Consider the following 20,403-nt stretch of genomic DNA (forward strand, 5'->3'; position numbering starts at 1 on the left):
GACCATGCGAGTTCAGGAGAAGGTCACCAGGCCTGGCGAGGCAAGAGCCCAACCCTGACCTAGAACCCATCCCGCAGACTTTTAACAACAAACAATCAAAACTGTTTAGTGTACAGCTATAATGTGATGTCCCAGTTTCCAAGACATGGACTAAGCCTATTCTTTGAGTAAATTCCACTGCTGATAGTGATCCTTCATTGAAAATCTGTTTAGTTCTTATGTTTATAGTGACTATACTTACATTAAAACCTCTAGGTTTTAGTTTTTAATGCAGTTTTACTGTTAAAAGTGTATGAGTGCAAGTGAGTGTTGGAGAGGGGCAGCAGATCTTATGCTGTGCTTGAACAGTGTTTCCTGTGTGTGTCTGTCCTCTTTGCAGTGTGGTCTTCATAATGCCTCAGACAATGTGCTGCGATTTGTCAAGGAGAACTTCTTGGCTGAGAAGAGTGTGTTGCCTTCCAATCGGAGGTTGATGTTGGTGTCACCCGATCAGCGCTACACCAACCTAGCGGCTCAGAGGGTGCGGGACTACACTGTCCTGTATCTACTCACAGGTATGTGGGCATACCTCGTGGGTGGGTCTACACTGTCCTGTATCTGCTCACAGGTATGGCTCACCAGCCATAGGTTGGGAGCTGATTTTCTTTTCACATACTTGAATGGCAATGGAGACTTTTTAAGACATTAAAAAGACATTAGTTTAGCATCTGCCACAAAAGTAGAGTTTTAGTCAAGTTTAGTATCTGTAGGTGTCACTTGATTGACTGAAACCCTTTTCAAGTATATTCAAGATTCAAGTTGGCTGTCTTTCACCTCTTAAATAGTCTACAGAATTCTGCTCAATATGTGATTCAGTATGTGATTGATTATTCTGGAGTTGATTTTGTTTGGTGTCTTCTCAACCCCTGTTGTCCTGAGCAGAAAGAGGCTACCTGCACAAAGCTGTACTTTCGAAGACGGGCATCCACATTGTGGAGGAGATTCAAGTGATCACCCAGCCTCAGCTGGTGAAGAATCTGCTGCTGTCTGTCTCCAAGGTATCGGTGGTTTTCCTTAGCAACCTTACAGGCCACAGCCAATGGAATCCTTAGGATCCACAGCCAATGGAAGTCTTAGAGGCAACAGCTAATGGAAGCCGTAGGGGTCATAGTCAAAGAAAATTTGTGGTTGACAGCTATTAAAAATGTCTCTTTTCAGCAGGGTCACCACTGACCTACCTGCTGTGGTTTGCTAATTGTGGCTTCTGCTGCCCCTATAGGCTGTGGTGTTGGTGGGCACGTCACAGGGTGTAGTGTCTGTGCCCTTCTCTAACTGCTCCTACTATGGGAGTTGTGCTGAGTGTGTGTTGGCAAGAGACCCTTTCTGCGCATGGGACCGCTCACGACAAGTATGCGCAGACATCTCCTCCCTCAAGGACCATGCGTACGTAGAGCCTCTCTGACTTGAACAACCAAACGCACATGGGCTAGCCGCCCCCTCAGAATAGTGTTAGACCTCTTCCTGGTCCTTCTCTGGTTTTACAAAGCCACATCATTAAGTTCATTTCAATATCTCTTCCAAAGTCCACATTTGGGACGCTTTAATTTCTTGGCAAAGCTTTAGTCTGAGAGATTTAAAAGCAACAAACTTTAGTGAGCCGACTGATTTCTGATTGAAATGGAAACCAAGCATGTCTGCCCCCTGCTGTCCTCAGGGGTCAGGATGTGGAGGGGGGCAGTGTGAGTGCGGTGTGCAGTGTCGCCACCCCCCGGAGTCCTCGAAATAACTCCAGCCCTCCTCGTCCAGGTGAGTGGCACTCACAGGCACCGATTATGTTAGTGTGGTGTTCTTGTGTGAAGTCAACTGTTAAACACAGAACAAAACAGAGTTTGTTTCTTCTGTAAGTAGTAGAGTTATTTACAATTCTGTTACCCGTCCCTTTATTTGTGTTTGATAGCATTTTATTTCGAGTCTTTGTCTCCTGTGATGTATCAGTGTATTTGTCCTCTGTAGTCTGAAAATGATCTAAATCAGGGTACAGTGTTGCAGACATGGGTTATGCTTAGTCTTGGACAGATGGTGAGTCACCAGTAGATATCCAATATAGTCTAGACTGAGGCTTAATGTGGCTCTGGCATTCAGGGCCTGAATGCATGCATCAGTTAGATCTTCAGTCACTCCATGCTGTTGTGAAGCATGTTAAATATTCAGATTTTTAGCTGCGGTGTACTTCATCAGTGGTGTCACTGTACTGTTGCTTGTGGAGTCTGGGTTTTGTGGTGTCTTAAGTGTGCTGACCCTTGGCCCCCGACCCTTACCTCTCCAGCCCATTGTCCTCCAGGTGAGTTGGTGACGGTGTCCCTGAATGAGGTGGTGAAGCTGCAGTGTCCACGGGTGTCCCGTCTGGCACAGCGCTTCTGGGAGCGGCCTGACGACCAACTCACACCCAGCATCTACCTTCAGTGCGACGATGGCGCCACCCTCAGCTTCCTGGCCACGCCCACCACGCTGGGCCGCTACCTTTGCCAGGCCATGGAGAACGGCTTCACCCAGACGCTTGTCGTTTACGAGGTGAGACAGAAGGACAGCACCACGCTTCAGCCCCCAGCCACCAGTCAGCACCAGGGCAGCCAGCCCACTGAGGAAGGTCAAAGAGGCACCACAGGACAGGCCGCTGCAGCATGGACGAAGCCAAAACCCAAAACGGAGACTCCACATCCCACCTCATCTTCGACAGATATGTCCACAGTAGTCACACACAGGAACGTGACTCGTAAGATGGGATCAGTCACGCAGGCAGAGATTGGTGTTGGGGATCAGGAGCTGCTGTCCAGCAGGAGCAGCTATCTGCAGGACCTGATCGTGGTGTCCGTGCTGTTAGCATTGTGCATTTTTGCACTGATAATGATTGGGTTTTATAACGTCAGGCAGCAGTTTCACCACAGGACGATGCCCGAGATGCACCGAGATGCCGAGATGGCAGAAGGGACCACGGCATCCGAGAGGGAGGTACTCAGGGCACAGACACCCTATGAGGACAAACGCAGTGGGAATTCCCCCAGTGATCAGTACAACAGCCACAAATCCTCTGTGACTCTGGGCAATGGTGTACTGAATGGCTCCCATGGCCACCTGCCCAACGTGCCTATCTGAGAGATATCTTGTAAACAGATCAGAAACTGGAGAAAAACTAAATTCCTGAACCTTATGAAATCTTACAAGGCTCATGGCACTTTTATCTGGCTGACACCTAAACATTTAGCTGTTTCTGAGCTGTAGGGGGCCCTGGGCCTGCCCTAAAGCCACTCTCTGTGCAGTGATCTTCAATCATAAAATGTGAAATGTAGCTTAGCACATCACACCACTGCTCATAAAGTACTATTTGTCAGTGTATGCAATGCTATCATACTTATTATGACCTGTGAATATTACTTCAGCCTGTAATGCTATGGAATGATGCATTGAGTGACAAAGGTTTGACTGTGACATGCAAATGGGCACTACGCACACTCAGTGGCACGTGTAGTTGTGCACTACGCACACTCAGTGGCACGTGTAGTTGTGCACTACGCACATTCAGAGTGGTGTCCCTTTCTCACACAAAACAAATGAACTGTCAATGAAACTGAAGTGTTTAGGAAAGGAGTGGAATGAAAACAAACAGGTTAATTTTTAAAAATGAATCTGTCATTTTCAGGATATGAGATTATTTTTAAGTGGCTTTCAAAACACCTTTATGAATTAAAATTGAATTTCAAATATTTTGTTTAGGTCATTTAAGAAATGAACAAATTTGTGTTTTTCAGGCTACCCAACATGTACAATGCTTCTTTAAAAATCTATTTAAGAACAGACTGCAGATTTATTTATTATTTCTTTTGGTGAATGTACATTTTCCAGAGTTAGAAAACACAGTATTATTTCATTTTAGCTTTTTTCATTTTTAATTAGGATACCATGCCATATACTTGTCTCTGCAATTTAGTGATTAACTTGTCCACTGGTTTCGCCTGTGGGACATCTGCTGGAAATGTTTAAAGCAGGATAATCATAAAGTAGATATCAGCAGTGGATTTTCTGTTGCAGGTAGTGTGCAGATTGGGGTTTGCGCTCAGGTTTGCTGCTAAAAATGAATTCTTCGTATCCTGTATCTTTGCAAATCAAAAAAGGGGGGGGTGTTTTTGATCTACTGTTATCTTATGCATTCATCTTTAAACCACAGGCAGCCTGTGAGGTAAACGAAGGTGATGTAAACAGTCTTGTTTTCCCAGGCTGCCAAATTAAATGTTAAGATGTTAATGACTGGACAGAGATCCTGATTTGTTGTGACCACCTGTGAACTGTGATGTTGTCTTTTCTTTTTTTTAAAAAAAAATGGTACCAAGCAGTTAGTACAGAAGCACAACAGGACCATTGGTTGTTTCAGTTTGATATTTCTGAAAGGAAATGTCTAGTTTTTAAACTGCTCTATGTACACCGCAGTTTTAATAAAATGTTTTATTTTTTTATACTGCAGACCTTTAAAAATAATAATTAAAAAATTTAAATTGATTGACGAAATTTATTGAAATTTTGTTCGGATTTTCATTGCCACTGGGTGGCAGCCCCACAACGGAACTGGTGACGGAAAGTCTTATATTTAATTTCTGTAGAGAAATCATAGCATTTATTCAGTTTTCATCCTTTGTGTAATACAGATTTCCCTTCCAGTTGTTGCAGTGGATATGATTACCGATCTCTTGCAGAGAGGGCTCATATGATGCGTGTTGTAGTAGAGTAATGCGGTAAACCCGAGTTCCGCTACTGAATTAAACAGTATCCGCAACTTCTGAAGCAGCTTTAGGGCCCCGTCCTGCAGCCTCGCCGAGCGCATCATTGCGTCTGTATAACCGTCACCGGTAACGAGTTTTGCTACTAATCTGCAGGTAAGTTGTAGAAATACTTTGCTGATCATGACAAATTTCTTAATTTTAATAGACTGCAATGCATCATTTGAGCGTGCGTTCCCCGTTTGGACAGGTCCAAGTGCACGCCCAAAATCTCGGGGATAGGCATAGACTGCGCAATTATGCGTATGTATTTGGATAAGTAGTTTAAATGTGCATGTTAGTTGCGTAAAGGGACAACATTATTTTATTATTTTTTTTCTTCAAGCCAGTCCGTAGCAGTCGATGCCTTGTCTACGCTTGGCTAGAGGACTTGTCCTTGACTCCAGACGTAATTTTTCCGCGTCCCGTTGCGGAGTTGGAAGTTGCAATCAATAAGTGCGGCTATGAAGACCGTTATGTCGCAGGCACGGTTGAGTTTATATCGGTCCTGTGTTATATTTGGGGTTATTTTGTTCCTATGTGGTGTGCATACTGCATACTGCATGCCTTATTTTCAGCTTTGCTATTTGAGACACTGCCGGTGTTCTTGGCCTACCCCTCCCATCTTATCGCGTAGTCGAGCAGCTATGTACCTATTACACATACGAAAGCTGTGCAACCTGAGCACTAACATGCATCACAGCTACTATACTGTATTTATTTCTTTAAATAAATACAAGATAAGGTTCATGTCTCTCTGATACGGCTTCTCATACTGGCGTCAAACAACATCCTCCTCCTCAATGCGGTAATCCCGGGGACGGAACCTTTTGGATAACTTATATTACGTTACATCTGCGGCCGAAGAGCAGTAGGTATGCGTCGCAATGCAAATACGGTAAAAGGTAAAGCAACCATTTAGTTTCGTTCAGAGAAGGGAGACTGCATTGTTCTTGCTCGTCGGCATTTGATTTTTGGACAGTTTATACGTGTGGGTTGTCCCATCACAGCAAATTGTGAAAGGTAAAAAAAATTATTCTTTGCAACGTTGCACCTGCTAGATCTGTATATGTGCTTCGGTAACGTGATGTACGAGGCGTCGGAATTGCTCCGTTTGTCATTGCGCACGTCAAGAGGCCACGGTTGCGTTTCGGCCGCTGGCCTGCGTTTATTTATCCGTCTGACGTATCTGCCAAATTATATCGCCAGTGCTGCGGATGTCGAGCAGTGCAGCACGCGGTCATTCATTCTTACTTTCCGTAGCAGAAATCCGTAGGACGCCTCTTTTCTCTGGTTTGTAATTTAGTCGCATTAAATACGGCATTGACAAGGCAATATACAGCTCAACACATCACCTGAGGTGTTCTCGTACTAGTTCTCTGCTATGTGGTTGCTTTATATTCCTCATTAAACCTTTCGCTTTTTAAAGAATGTGTTTAATGTTTTGTTGTTCTAAGGTATATGTCTCAGTCCATTTTCCATTCATACCCTCTGATTCTCTGGTTGAGGACGAGTAGGGCGGGAGTTTGGGAATCGTTGCTGGAGATCTCTGATCTTTCACATCTGCAACAAAACTCAGTCACGTCATTAGTGATCCGACAGTGGTTGAGGAAGGAGGGGGGGGGTCTCACTTTGTAGTCTCTGATGTCTTTGGAGGCCTTGTCAAACTGTTGTTGGCAGCAAATTTTTTGGTTGTTTGTTTGTTTGTTTTCAGTCTGTGTACTTGGCCTCTTTGTAGAGTACTCACTCCTAAAAGCTGCCTCCTTTTCCACATGAAGCTAGGTTCAAATGAAAACCATTATGGTCTGTCATTACTGTAAAAACATCCCTGCTCTCTCATGCTTCTACCTGAGCTCTGAAGTTTAATTCCTGCAGAATTTATCATTTCACATTTCGATGTTTAATCTGTTTTTTATCTTGTAATTCTTTTGGATTATTTAATTCAATTTTCTATTTAAATCAATTGTATGTAGTTTTTTTCAAGCAATTGTTCTATTTCTCCATGTTACAATATTATTTATTTATTTATTTATTTATTGAAAACCTTCCTGGAGTGATCTCAAATTGTAATTAGCTTTGTTATTTAATCATTTTTTTCCATCACTGATTGTATTTTTTGCTTTGAATTAACCGTGCTACACTGGCACTAAACAGATAAACTCACCTTGCTCTGCCTCTAGTCAGAATACAGGCTTGTCTCCCCACATCGAAATACCGCTTCAAAAACTGAAGTATGACTTCACAGTGTCAGCGTATTTGTCCACTGTATTAATCACCTTTGTGAATATGCTCCAGTCTGTGAACTCAGAGGGGCCTTGAGGCTTTGCAGTAGCTTTCCTAGACCACCTCTTCACAGCCGTAACACCAGTGTTACAGGAAGATGTGAAGGAGATTGGAGTCTGCAGACAAATTTTGAAGGATTTAAAAGTTTTGTCTTAATGTGTTTTAAGTAATTAAGGTGTATACAATGTGTAATTTAAGATTGTCTTCCAAATGGATTAAAAATCATGTCATGTATGAATCACAGTGTGACCCATTAAGGAACATATTCAGTGTGTGTTCATTAATATGTAAATGCAATGTTTACATTTTATGGAAAAGCTCCGTATTTATAAAAAAAAAAAACCTTCTTTTGGATAATGTTTATTAGGACAGTTCGTATTAGCACCACTGACGCTTAAAAAGATGTGATGCTATAGGTGCTCAGACTCAGACCCTCTCGTTACATCGCCTCCTTGCTAAGCACGAAGGCAGATAGACAACAAACAGGATGAAAAGAAGAAGGGCGAGGGGACGTTTGACGCATTTCAGGTTACTGAAGGACAAAGTAAACCGGTTAACGTATAGATTGATAACAGTTTTAAAAAAAAAAATATTGTTAGGGCGCATGAACACGTGTTTACGATGTGAACACGTGTTTTGACAGTTATGACGCTGTCTACTCGCAACCTTATATAGGGTTACGCTTAGGGTGTTCCTAGTTTTCTTCGGTATTTTTAGTATAATACATACTTATGTTTTCCAAAATTAAAAGAAAATACTGGCCAAGTGGTAAGAAAATATTTTAATTTTCCGTTCTTGGCTGTATTCACGCTTATTCATTAGGTCTCACTCGCGGGCGCCATCTGGCGTGTTGCAGTTATTTTTAGATTTAACGGGGGAATAGAAATCGGCCAGACTCTTTATACACCGCCTCTGATGTTATATCCAGTAAAGTCGCAAAATGGATATTTAAGCAATATCACACGAGCCGCAAGTTTACCACTCGACGCTCCATGTTAACATCGTGGTACGACACACGAACGGATGGAATATTATGGCCAAAAAATAGTGGTTGGTGTCGTAACGACGCTGCCTCTCCTGGTGGGCTGGGGAACAAACCCGTTTGGGCAACTGCTCTGTGCTATACCGATAAGAGCTCTGATAACGCTACTCTCACCTGCCTCTGTGACATCCTTGAACTTGTAAGTCGCTCTAGACAAGAGCGTCTGCTAAATGTGAAAAAAAAATGCAAATAGATTCTGCATTCTGTTTTCTATGACAAAAAAAAATATTTTGCTATTAAACACTCACATTCGCCGAGCATTATTTACGTTCGCTGGTCTGTCAGGTTGCATCTTAATTCAGTGTTATTTGCCTACTGAAATTACGTCATTTAAAACGTCACTCACAGCAATCTGACCTAATTTTGGCCCAAATTGATAGGGCAATCAACTTATATCCTCCTACCCCAGAGAGGTCGGAAATCTCATCCATCAAAGGCGGGGTTGTGTTTGATCTTGTACAAATATTGGCTATAAGATGGTCCAATAATCGATGACTCCATTAACCGTAGGTAGCTACCATTAGTGAAAAACGTTTTCGAACAGAAAGTCAAAGACATTTTTTGTCTATTTATGGCAGTGTTGCGCTTAATTACCGGCCATAAAAGTGTACCTTGTCGTGGGTCGCTGCAGAGCAGAGATGTTCGGCGCTTGGCTCATTACGTCTCTGAAACACCACCCAGGTTTCATAAAGGCTATGAAACCCATGTCTCGCGGTAGACCGTAGCGCAAGGAGTTGACTATAGAATTCAATATAGGTGTACTTACAATGCAAATAGATAAAAATATGTATTTGCTTACCTTTAAAATAAGTTTGCATACACTTACAAAACTGTTTTATGGATTCAGTTGGAGTTTCCTTAGTTGATCTTATTTCTTATGTTGTCCATAGATCTCTCTAATGATCTCATTTCTCTACCCCTCACCTTCTCTTTATCCATGTCGTTCATCTCAGGCAAGTCCCACCAAGAATTCTACAGTTTGCATTGCACTGCTCTTTGATACCTGCCTATAGTATGGGGATTGAAAGTCAGGGACCCGTCCGCCTTATAGGAAAACTGACCCCTGTACAGGTGAAGATATTCCAGAAGGTGGAGCCAAAGGCTCTGGGGGTGAGTAACTGCCATAAAATGTTAATGTAAATGTAACTGCACTCAACACTTATTGAGTTATTGAGTTCTGGTGTTTCAGCCACAACCAGCACTAATCAAACATAGCCTTGCATTCTCCACAAACATCGTTAGTAAAATCGTTCATTCTGAAGAATTCAGTGACTTTAAAATGTGGTACTCTCGCAGGGTGCCATTGTTGCTAAATGTCAATTCATAAAATTTCTAACTAGATCTGTCCTGGCCAACTGAAAGTGCTTTTATTGTGGAAGCCTGTAGGAGTAACAACAGCTCAGCCATAAAGTGGTATACCCACAGAGTCTACTCACTCACGGTAAACCCCGGGAGACTCGCACAGCACAATCACAGAGGGTTGAAGCTTGTAGCGTGTAGAATTGCCAATCCTCTTTTGCCTATCGTCATCAAATGCAGAGATCCAACCTGGAAGGAACATACAAGGGAAGAGGGAAGATGGGAGAAGGAAGAAAGGAGAGGATTTCCACAGTTTTGGATCATATTCGTTTAGTCAGTCTGACATCTTAGAAGGCGCTAGCCCATTCCATGTTCTGTGCTGAACATGAAAGCGGGGCTGGCAGTGTTGGTGTGCTATTAATGTAACAATGGATCCAATAAGAAAAAAAAATCAGTGCTGTCTTTATTCATTTTATAGAAATTGTTCATGGTGTTTATTTTTGCTTGATTAACAGTTAACTAGCTGATCAACAGCATTTATTTCATCTGAAGCCAAGTGCCATTTGCAGAGCTTTGACTTCACGTTAACTGATGACATGTGAAAGTGGCAACGTATACAGTGAAATGATGCTGTACCACAGAAAATGGCCTGCTCTCAACATACAAATTCACTGGTGGTAATAAAATTCAATCTGTAAAACCCTTAGAAAATATTAAAAAAAACATTTCCAGAAAGTCCAGGCCTGTTTTCAGGTCTGTCTAAAATATGGTTATTTACAGTATTAAATGGAGCAGGTTCAAAGGACAAAGATTGGTGATTCATTTTCATCAGTATTCAGATTGACTGCTTTCACTAAGGCTGAGTTTGTACTGCGATTATGATTATGTCCCACTTTCCCTGTAATATTGCCCAGGAAGTTTATATCGGAAATTGGTCTATAAATTGCCAATCCAAGATGTGTTTCTTAAGTAGTGGACTTATGGCATTATTTTTAAGTGAGTCTGGGAAGCAACGTGATTCTGTGACAATGTTTACAATATTTAACTTGGGTTTGGCTGTGTCTTATAGTTCCAGTGAAGAGCAATGTTAATGCTATTACACACAAAGACATTTGAGATACTTATATGCTTCCTGCTTTGTGGTAACATTTTGGAGAAGGCCCTGTCCTGTTCCGGCATGACCGTGTCCCTGTGCACAAAGCAAGGTCCATAAAAGCATGGTTTGATGAGTTTGGTGTGGAGGAACTCTAGTGGTTTTCATGGAGCCCTGACCTCAACCCTGCTGAATGCCTTTGGGATGAACTAGAACAGAGATTGCAAGCCTGACCTTCTCGTCCCACTTCAGTGCCTGACCTCACAAATGTTCCTTTGACTGAATAAGCACAAATTCCCACAGACGCCTCCATATTAACATTAATTAATGCTATTAATTAATTATTAATTAAATAATGCTATTAATTAATTGAATGGGATGTCCGAGCTAATATATGTTGTGCACATACTGGCCATATAGTGTATGTTAATTAAAATGTTTTTTACATCCATAATTATACAATGAAGAAAAATCACTACCGGTGTATTAGTATAAATATATCACTCCTGCTGTGTAAGTATAAATATATCACTCCTGTTGTGTATCTATATATATATATATATATATTATATATATATATCACTCCTGTTGTTAGTATAAATATATCACTCCTGCTATGTAAGTATAAATATATCACTCCTCTTTTGTCAACTCTGCCTCTTAGTCAGTCCAGATCATCATTGCTGTTCTGTGCCTCTGCCTGAGCGTCTGCATTCTTCAGATCCGTGACGAGATACACTTCAGTCCAGACCTCATCGTGGTAGTTGTGATTGTGGTGCAGGTAAGCATTCAGCAGTGTTAACCTGCGTCCATCAGACCTTAACCCTCTACAGGAAACAGGTGGTAGTAATGCAGCTAGCAGGTAGCGTTCTGAGACTGACTTGGTCAATCTGTGTTTTTCTACAGCTGCTTGGATCTGGGTCCATCCTGATCCATGCTGGGAGGTTCCCTTCTCTTTTCTGGGTGAGTCTCAAAAAATGATGAGAAAACTTCATGCTATACTAAAAATATACTAAAGCTATACTCAACTCCTCTACAGTACTTAAGTTCATACACTGGATTTGATGGCTGATTATGTAAGACTTGATGTAAGCTGAGTGTTTGTCAAAGCATCACTGTACAAAAAGTGTTCAGATGGTCTTTGGCATGGAAGACGAGCCTTATATGGATTTGTTAGCATGTTTGCTGGTTTATCTCTTTCTTTTTTTTTGGTGTATTTGGGTGCATGTGTGTGCCTGTGTGTGTGCCTGTGTGTGGGTGTGCCTGTGTGTGGGTGTGCCTGTGTGTGGGTGTGCCTGTGTGTGTGTGTGCCTGTGTGTGGGTGTGCCTGTGTGTGTGCGTGTGTGTGTGTGCGCGCGCGCATGCCCTTGTGCAGGTGAAAACGACTCTGGTGGTCCACCTGGTGAGTGCTGCCTTCAGCACAGCTGCACTGGGCCTCCTGTCTCGCCACCTGCCGTACCGTCAGGACTCATACCACTGCGAACACTGCAGGAGGCTGGAGGTCTACACTGTGGTAAAACTCCGCTCTGCAGCACTTGTGTGGATGCATGGTGGGGGTAGCGCTTTCAGTCTGCATGACTACATAGTGAGAATAACAAAAACACACTGGTTTAAAAAAATCCAAGATAAGCCCTTTTAAAAAACGTGCCAGTTACAGAAACATAGGTATAATGATATTCTCATAAAACATGTTTTCTGTGTAATAATCAACAATCATCTTTAATTAATGAAACCTTGATGTGATTAGAATAATTTTAAGACAATCAAACTTATTTCTCATATTGAATACATGTACCATATTGTGAATATAGTCTCGATTTCAAACTGATCTGAGAGTACAAAATAGACTTCATGTGTTTGGAAGCTGCCAAATGAGCATAAACTTTAGAAAGGAGTAAAATGCAAAAATGGCATTTCATTCCGTCATACCAGCATTGCCTCTGTAATCCTTTTTTTGTCATACTCCATATAAAACCTGTGGGCAGTGGTAGCTCAGTGGTTAAGGTGCTCCACTTGAAATCAGAAGGTTGCCACTGTTGGGCCCCTGAGCAAGATCTTTAATCCTCAATTGCTCAAGTTGTGTTTAGACATAGCTAAGTTGCTTTGGATGAAAGTGTCAGATAAATGCTGTAAATGTAAACTTCACCAGGTCCCGTCACCATGGCAGAACGCAAGACATTTGATAGTCGAGACTATCATCAGAATGGGGTGAAATTTAACATCAGATTTAAAAGTGTGATCTCATGGTTGCCTCACTCACTCTGTTACAGTTTTTTCCATACAATTACACATTTTCCATAGAGTTGATACATTTTCAAAGGACTGTACCAAAGTGCAAAACAATCCTAAAACCATGTGAATGGAATAAACCACCAAGCTGCAGTTATCTGAAACCTGAAGGTTTTAGTAAAGATATTCACATGGCACAGTCACTTACTTCAGTATATCTCAGAGAACAGCTAGTGGGGAACTTTGGTCTTTGTAGTTTGTGACTGTGGTACTGAAATGTCCACGGTAACTTTAAAAGTCCTTGTAAAGAACAGTGACTTGTGTATCGTGATCATCATGGGAAATAGTTAAGAAACTAGTGTGATATATGCCTTGCCCGCTTTTTTGTGGTTTTTTGTAAGAATATAATTTTAAATCTTGACAGTTTGCACTTGGTACAGGTTTTTTGATGCTGGAGAGACTACTTGAGTAAGTAGTTTGACAAACCATTCTAAAAAACTGTAACAGTTTCAACAGAATACTAGGTTGTTGCACAGGGCTATAGTTTAGAGTTAAATTTTGCAAATGTCTTTTGTCTTTTGCAAAATTTAACACAGCTTTGTCTCTTGTGTCTGCTTTTCCAAAGCAACAATATTGTTACAGGCAGTGCACTTATACGGTCGAAAGAACCAGTAAAGTAAGTAATGCACACTCTTGTGTTTTAGATTCTGTTATGCATGATGCTGCTTAACAGTTAAACTAGAAAGTAGAGATGGCACTAATCCGATACCATGTATCAGAATCAAGTCAATATTAGCAAAAAAACCCTAAATAAAACAATGCTCGATTGGATACCTGTAGAGGAATTTTTAAGCAAACCGATCTGATACAATCACAAATCCAAAATAGCACAGCAGAGCTTTGTAGTAGCGCACGGCATGTGGTAACAGCCATGCTAACGTTAGTTTGGTCACAGGTTATGTACAGCTGTTGAGTTTAACTGTAGCGTTTTCTTCACATTAACAAATCTATTAGGTTCAAAAGCAAATATCCATGCACACGCACACATATATTATATTGCTAAAAATATTCGCTGGTCTGCCTTTGTACGCATATGAATTTGAGTGACATCCCAGTCTTAATCCATAGGGTTTAATATGATATTGGCCCACCCTTTGCAGCTATAATAGCTTCAACCCTTCTGGGAAGGCTTTCCAAAAGGTTTAGGAGTGTGTTTATGGGAAATCTTCCAGAAACATATTTGTGAGGTTAGACACTGATGTTGGCTTGCAGTCTCCGCTCTAATTCATTCCAAAAGTGTCCTATCGAGTTGAGGTCAGGACTTTGTACAGGCAAGTCACGTACTTCCACACCAAACTCGCTCATCCATGTCTTTATGGACCTTGCTTTGTGCAGTGGTGTGCAGTCCTGTTGGAACAGGAAGGGGCCATCCCCAAACTGTCCCCACAAAGTTGGGAGCATGAAATTGTCCAAGATCTCAATATACTGAAGCATTAACAGTTCCTTTCACTGGAACTAAGGGGCAGAACCCAACTCCTGAAAAACAACCCCACACCATAATCCCTCCTCCACCAAACTTCACACTTGGCACAATGCAGTCAGACAAGCACCGTTCTCCTGGTAACTGCCAAACCAAGACTCATCCATTGCCAGAGGGAGAAGGAGTCAGTTGTCACTCCAGAGAACACATCTCCACTGCTCTAGAGTCCACTGGCGGCATGCTGTACAGCACTGCATCTGGCGCTTTGCATTGCGATTGGTGATGTAAGGCTTGGATGCAGCTGGTCAGCCATGGAAACCCATTCCATGAAGCTCTACACACGGTTCCTGAGCTAATCTGAAGGCCACATGAAGTTTGGAAGTCTGTAGTGATTGACTCTGCAGAAAGTTGGCCACCTCTGCACACTGTGTGCCTCAGCATCCTTTGGCAGTATAGTGTATGATGATTTCCATTGCCATCATTTTGATAACCCATTGTGGACACATTGTGGGAAACAAGTTATCCACATAATAGTGAGGGTATTTAAACAAGACAAATTAATGTTTTAGCACTCTTCACTGCCTTGGAATGTAAAGTGGGCTCATCTTAGCTCAGTTCGCCAGAACCACTAAAACACACAGATACTAACATTAGAAACACTAAAATGCAGATGCTAATATTAGAATCACAAGCTAAAACACACAGATACTAACTCTGTCAAGCTACTTGCTAAGCTAGTTAGATAATGCAAACAGTTAGTGAATGCTAGTTAGTTCAATTAGCCAGAACAAGCAATAAATTATCTGCACAAGCTATTAGCTAGTGAACTAAGTTAACGTTATATAACAGTTAAGTAACACTAGACCAAACCTGTTTCACTAGATTAGCTGGTTCATTGGTACTATAAATGAAAAACTACAAAATACACAACTTGACTAGCTAGCCAGCCATCTTATTAAGCTACTCAGCAATGTGTAGTTTCACCAAAGTTTTGTTAAATGGATTTTGGAGAGGAGATCTTACTGAATTTAGGGTGTCTGAAATACTGCATCTCAACTAACTGTGTTCATTTTCCATAACATCAGATGTCTCTACTTCATCATTATCAATAACTTTAGTAGTCTCTACTCCACCACTGACTGACTGGAGTGATAAATAAAGCGCCATTTAGGCATCAGATTTGAGAATGCTGATTGGTTAAATTTATGTTATGTCATCTCTTGTGTCAACAACAGTCAGCAATTGGCTGCACTGCTGCTCTGACTGGGTGACAATTCTAGAGGCCCAGAATAGAGAACGAATGAACCGGATGCTAATTTCCCCCAATATTTTATATTTTATATGTTATTGTGCTTTTGTAGCACACACAAACTTAAAATAATTAGTTATTAGCATATATGCATATATGTGATACATCCAACACAAAAACATTCCTCCAAATAACTGGACCACAGCTCCACAGTGTTTTTTAATTAAAATATATTCTATGTCTATCGATATCGGGTGACAATCAAATGCAAGATATTGGTATCAGATAAGTATAGGAAAAATTGGTATCGTGCCATCTCTACTAGTAAGGTTAAGCAAATGTGTATTTTTTGACAATTTCACAAATGAATATTAAATGTTTTTCATGTTCAAAATATTTTTGGTTCCAGCAGTTAAAATCTCCCTTTATAGTTCAGTTGCCTTAGTGCTACAACTGTACACTATTCTGCAATTTATCATATTTGTTTTGCTTCATCAGTGTCTTTACTAATTGGCTGAAATCCTTTATTTTTTGTATAACATCACTAAATTAGCAAAGACAGTATAGTTGGTGAAGCAGCTGTCGTGGTGTTGGTGTTGTGTTCCTAGTTTTGCACTTTGGGCCAGTGTTTTTAAAAAACAAACAAAAAAAAAAAACATGCTAAATAAATGTTTAGTCTCAGTCTAATAGCCACATAATGTATGGGTATGATGAAAACCTTTAATGAGTGCATTTGCTGACTGTAATAAGCTGAACTGGACAGAGTTCGAACATGCAATTTATATTATAATATATTATGTGGATGATATATATCATGTTTTATGAAGTTACTAGAGCACTGTGACTGAGCGTGGGCTTAAATCCTCTTCCTGATTGTGCTTCTCATCTTTCTGTCTTTACATGGTTTAGCGCTTGATTGATGGCTTGTTGGCCACTTTAGTGCTGTTCCTGGTGGTTGAGTTGGCGGTCTGCATAGTGACTATTCTTTTCGGGCTTGCAGTTCTGGCTAAAGGTGGTCTGCAGGTCAGTATCCTTTGAAGGAAACACTGTAAAGTATGCCTTGAAATATGGTTGATATTGGGTTTGTAATTTAAGGGTAATCCTGTATGATAATAAATTATTATTATTGTTGTTGTTGTTGTTGTTGTTGTTGTTATTACATTTATTCTGGTCAGTTATAAAGTCTTTTCAAAGCCTGGATGTGGGATCACTAAATGTCGTCTAAAGTCCATGTCTATATTCCTCATGAACTAAAGAATGGTGTCGTGTTCTTCCGCAGTTACCTGGAGTAGGCCAGCGGGTGGTGCCTCCTCCAGCTCCATCCCAGCAGGTCGTCCCAACATCCCCAGTCCAGGAAGCCCATGTAGCCACAGCACCTCAACAGGTGAAGGTGGCGGTCAGAGAGCCTGAGTCTGAACCAGTAGAAGAAGTCCCGACCCCACCAACTGAACCTCAGGTGGAGCCTATCGACTCTATAGCAGAGATCTGATCCTGAGTCGTATGACTTCCTTCCTGACCTATTGCAAAGAAGACTACGGGATCAGAATGTTTCACTGTGGGGGGTTGCAATTCAGGCCAATGAAAAGTCTTTATCAGAGAGGTGAATCAGGCAGGTTGTTTGTCATTACACCTAACAAAGCACTGTCTGCTATTGAGGGCACAAAACAAATGGACTCCATTCAGCTCATAACTATCAGGCCTTCAGTGGATCTGGAAACATCTCTTGCCCAGAATACCATCAGAATAAATCGTAACTGTTTAAGTTTATGTTTAAGCCCAGAAATTAATTACAGGCGTTAATTACAAGTGTTAATTACAGGTTTTAATTATAGGTGTTAATTACAGGCGTTAATTACAGGCATTGTCTTGCTAACTAAGAAATGGCATAAAATTTCAGCATAATTCACTCATTGAGAAATTAATAACATCTTGCAAACTCGTGCAAAATGATCCATTCTAGTCACCAAATCTGGTTTCTTTACAATGTTTGTGAACGAAACTAAAGGCTTGGACATCTGCACCCAGAGCAATTTTATTTGTTATCCAAACGACCAGTGAGACTGCATGGATCTTCTCAGTTTTTATACATAATGTTTCTAATATTAAAATGGTGAAAATCTGTAAATATCAGTTTTTCTTACAATTTTTTCCTCAGAGCACTCTAAATGTAGTAGTTTATGATGAAAATGGCAGTAATGTGTCAAAATCCTTTCACTTTCTATTGAGTAAAATAAAATCTACTCATCATACTAAGTGCTATAAAACAACTGCATTATCATGGATACCTTTCTTTTACTTATAAATACGAACACTTGCTGCACATGGTGATATCACTTCCCCTGATGCTTCCTCAGAAAAACAATAAAAACAAATACCTGGGTGTTGTCTTGAATTTGTAAACAGTGTCGTATGCAGCAACTTTGGGCATAATGTTTGTTTCCATATAATACAATCTTCAAAGTTGAAATTTTATCTAGATTGAATAGCTAGTTGAGTGAATTAGGAGCAGTAGATTTGTGATAAAAGGGTGATGTGTTCATATAAGTATGTATCCAAAAGGTTAGCAAACAAATAATTACCACAGAAAAGTTTTGAATTTTGCTCAATAGAATGTGTACTGTGCTTTGTGGGTGTGGATTTGCCACATCGCTGCCATTATTATACGCTTAAACAAACTGTAGGCTAAAACCCTGTCATAAATCTATCATAGAAAATTTTGAGCTAAGACACCAAGCATAGTTGGTGTAATAACTACCTTTGAGGATTATAAGTACTTCGGACCTTCTTTTATAGACTTTTCAACAATTAAATGAATTCTAATTTCTCTAGAATGATGCATTTGTCACCATACCAGTCTTACTGACATTGTTTATTTCTCAATGAGAGCTTTATGCAGAAATGACAAACAAACAAAAACTTAGAGGGCGCTCCAGGTGGGGCTCAGTATTGCAGAACTGTTGGAGTCCTGAACTGCAATTCCAGACAGTGATCCCTGAACACGAAGGAACTCTGTACACTATAATGTCCACTACACTATTAAATATTGGTAAATATTGTAAAATATATTACTTTTCCCCCCTGTAATCTTAATCTAATGATTTTGTTATATAATATTCAGGTGTGGCTAGACATTTGACTCTCACACTGTAATCTATAGCAGAGGTATTAAAATCATAACCTTGAACCCAAATCCGGTAGTGGATTTTGTAATCCCTTGTAGTTGGTTAAATGATTAATGTAACTTGGGGAGTCTGTCATCACAGCTGACACCTAGGTAAAGAGAAGGTGAAACATTTGTAAGACCCGGATCTTGAGGACTGTTATTTGAATACCTCTGATGTATAGTCACCTACACAATAGTCTATGGTCACTTGTGCTCTAGAGGGAAGGTATTGGGAACATTGCAATGTAACCAGTGCTAAAATATCAGCCCCTGTGCCCTCCAACTGTATTCACAGGAAGGTTCCTCTAAGAAGGTTCCTTGTAATGCCCAGTTTCATATCAATCTGCTTTCTAGAGCACTGCTTCTTAGCAACAAACAATAAAGTCTTGTGTGTAAAAATGTAGGAACAAAGGCTGCAGGACCTGTTTTTAATCATCCCGTAACTGCACCATGCCATCATGTGTGTTTGCAGGTCTGTTTTTTTTGCACTCCTTTCATGCTAGTGTTATTTTAGCTGTTACACTTCTGGTTTGCACTAGATGGCGGCAGATGAAATTGAAGCAAAAAGTGATGCTGAGTTGATGTTATTGATTCTTCTGTAATGATATATGTAGGTGTGTAACAGACTCATAAAGTACTCTGTGAGATGTGCAGAGGTGAATTGTGACTACTTTGTTTTTTCTAATAAGAACACACACGTGTGTGTGTGTGTGTGTGTGTGTGTGTTATTTATATATATATATATATATATATAAAATGATGTTTGCAGCATAAAATAGGAGTTCTTCAGCTTTTCAACAGACAACATCTGCACTAACCCTATTTGACTTCCTGCCAAGCTCTCAACAAGATCATGACATGATCAGGTCACTGCACAAAGTGGTGCAAATATACTGACGCAGAAGCCCAGAGATGTCATTTTACAGACTGGCTTTAAAGAGAAATCCTTCAGAGAGTATCTCTCTTTCTCTCTCTCTCTCTCTCTCTCTCTCTCTCTCTCTCTCGCTCTCTCTCTCGCTCTCTCTCTCTCTCTCTCTCTCTCTCTCTCTCTCTCTCTTTCTCTCTCTCTCTCTCTCTCTCTCTCTCTCTCTCTCTCTCTCTCTCTCTCTCGCTCTCTCTCTCTCTCTGTGTATGTATGTATGTAGGGGTTGTATGTATATATATATTCTGTTATTCTCTCTCAGCATCTAAAAAATTAAATTCTGATGATACACATAAGAAACCAGTGAGGAAAACTACACAGATACACGCAAATCTAAAGTTTATCTAAAAAAAAACAAGGCATAATAATATTTGATTCCAGAAATACATCTACAAATGAGTGTGTGTGTGTGTGTGTGTGTGTGTGTGTGTGTGTGTGTGTGTGTGTGTGTGTGTGTGTGTGTGTGTGTGTGTGTCCAAAGGATTCCTTTACAGATATGACTGTTTTTTGTTAAATGTAGATGATTAATTATCCACAAATAATATACACATATCTACATTGTGACTGCCTTGTGACGCAGGTCTGAACCTAAAGATAGAACAAAGCCCGGCCCCATTAGTGTTGTCAGAGTGTTATCATGACACCATGATTACGAGGTAGCTCACCGATTAATTTATTGTTCCCAGTGTGATTTGTATTTAAATTGAAATATTGCTTGCTTTAGATTTTATTAGATTTTATTATATACATGGGGAAGTGGTCTCAAAATAAGTCAGAGCCTCCTAGCCAAATATGTATATGTATATATGTATATATATATATATATATATATATATATATATATATATATATATAT

General features: G+C 40.5%; 2 protein-coding genes across 6 annotated transcripts in view; both read left to right on the plus strand.

The window, feature by feature from the left end:
• Window positions 1-4,530, plus strand: part of sema4ab (sema domain, immunoglobulin domain (Ig), transmembrane domain (TM) and short cytoplasmic domain, (semaphorin) 4Ab) — a 24,551-nt gene extending 20,021 nt beyond the window's left edge. Inside the window, exons 10-15 of one of the 2 annotated variants that reach the window (XM_027027814.2) lie at window positions 1-40; window positions 380-554; window positions 922-1,037; window positions 1,259-1,422; window positions 1,694-1,785; window positions 2,306-4,530. The exon at window positions 1-40 is cut by the window's left edge and continues 105 nt beyond it. In XM_027027814.2, coding sequence (XP_026883615.2) covers window positions 1-40; window positions 380-554; window positions 922-1,037; window positions 1,259-1,422; window positions 1,694-1,785; window positions 2,306-3,132 — 1,414 coding nt within the window. In that variant the 3' untranslated portion in view covers window positions 3,133-4,530. The remainder of the gene's footprint in view (window positions 41-379; window positions 555-921; window positions 1,038-1,258; window positions 1,423-1,693; window positions 1,786-2,305) is intronic. The other variant, XM_027027815.2, reaches the window with a different exon arrangement.
• A 56-nt stretch (window positions 4,531-4,586) lies between these two features.
• Window positions 4,587-19,292, plus strand: si:dkey-81h8.1 (uncharacterized protein LOC100034657 homolog). Of its 4 annotated transcripts, none has more exons than XM_027027820.2 (8): window positions 4,587-4,904; window positions 9,066-9,222; window positions 11,169-11,285; window positions 11,411-11,467; window positions 11,880-12,017; window positions 13,359-13,409; window positions 16,372-16,485; window positions 16,742-19,292. In XM_027027820.2, the coding sequence occupies exons 2-8, from the start codon at window positions 9,127-9,129 to the stop codon at window positions 16,949-16,951; spliced, it is 783 nt and encodes a 260-aa protein (XP_026883621.1). In that variant the 5' UTR covers window positions 4,587-4,904; window positions 9,066-9,126; the 3' UTR covers window positions 16,952-19,292. The 4 variants fall into 4 exon arrangements, with proteins under 4 accessions (XP_026883621.1, XP_026883625.1, XP_026883622.1 ...); XM_027027821.2 differs by lacking the exon at window positions 4,587-4,904 and adding an exon at window positions 5,165-5,662; XM_027027823.2 differs by lacking the exon at window positions 4,587-4,904 and adding an exon at window positions 5,708-5,810.
• The last annotated feature ends 1,111 nt before the right edge of the window (window positions 19,293-20,403 follow it).

The sequence above is a fragment of the Electrophorus electricus genome, chromosome 8 (assembly GCF_013358815.1).
Source record: "Electrophorus electricus isolate fEleEle1 chromosome 8, fEleEle1.pri, whole genome shotgun sequence".
Lineage (NCBI taxonomy): Eukaryota > Metazoa > Chordata > Actinopteri > Gymnotiformes > Gymnotidae > Electrophorus > Electrophorus electricus.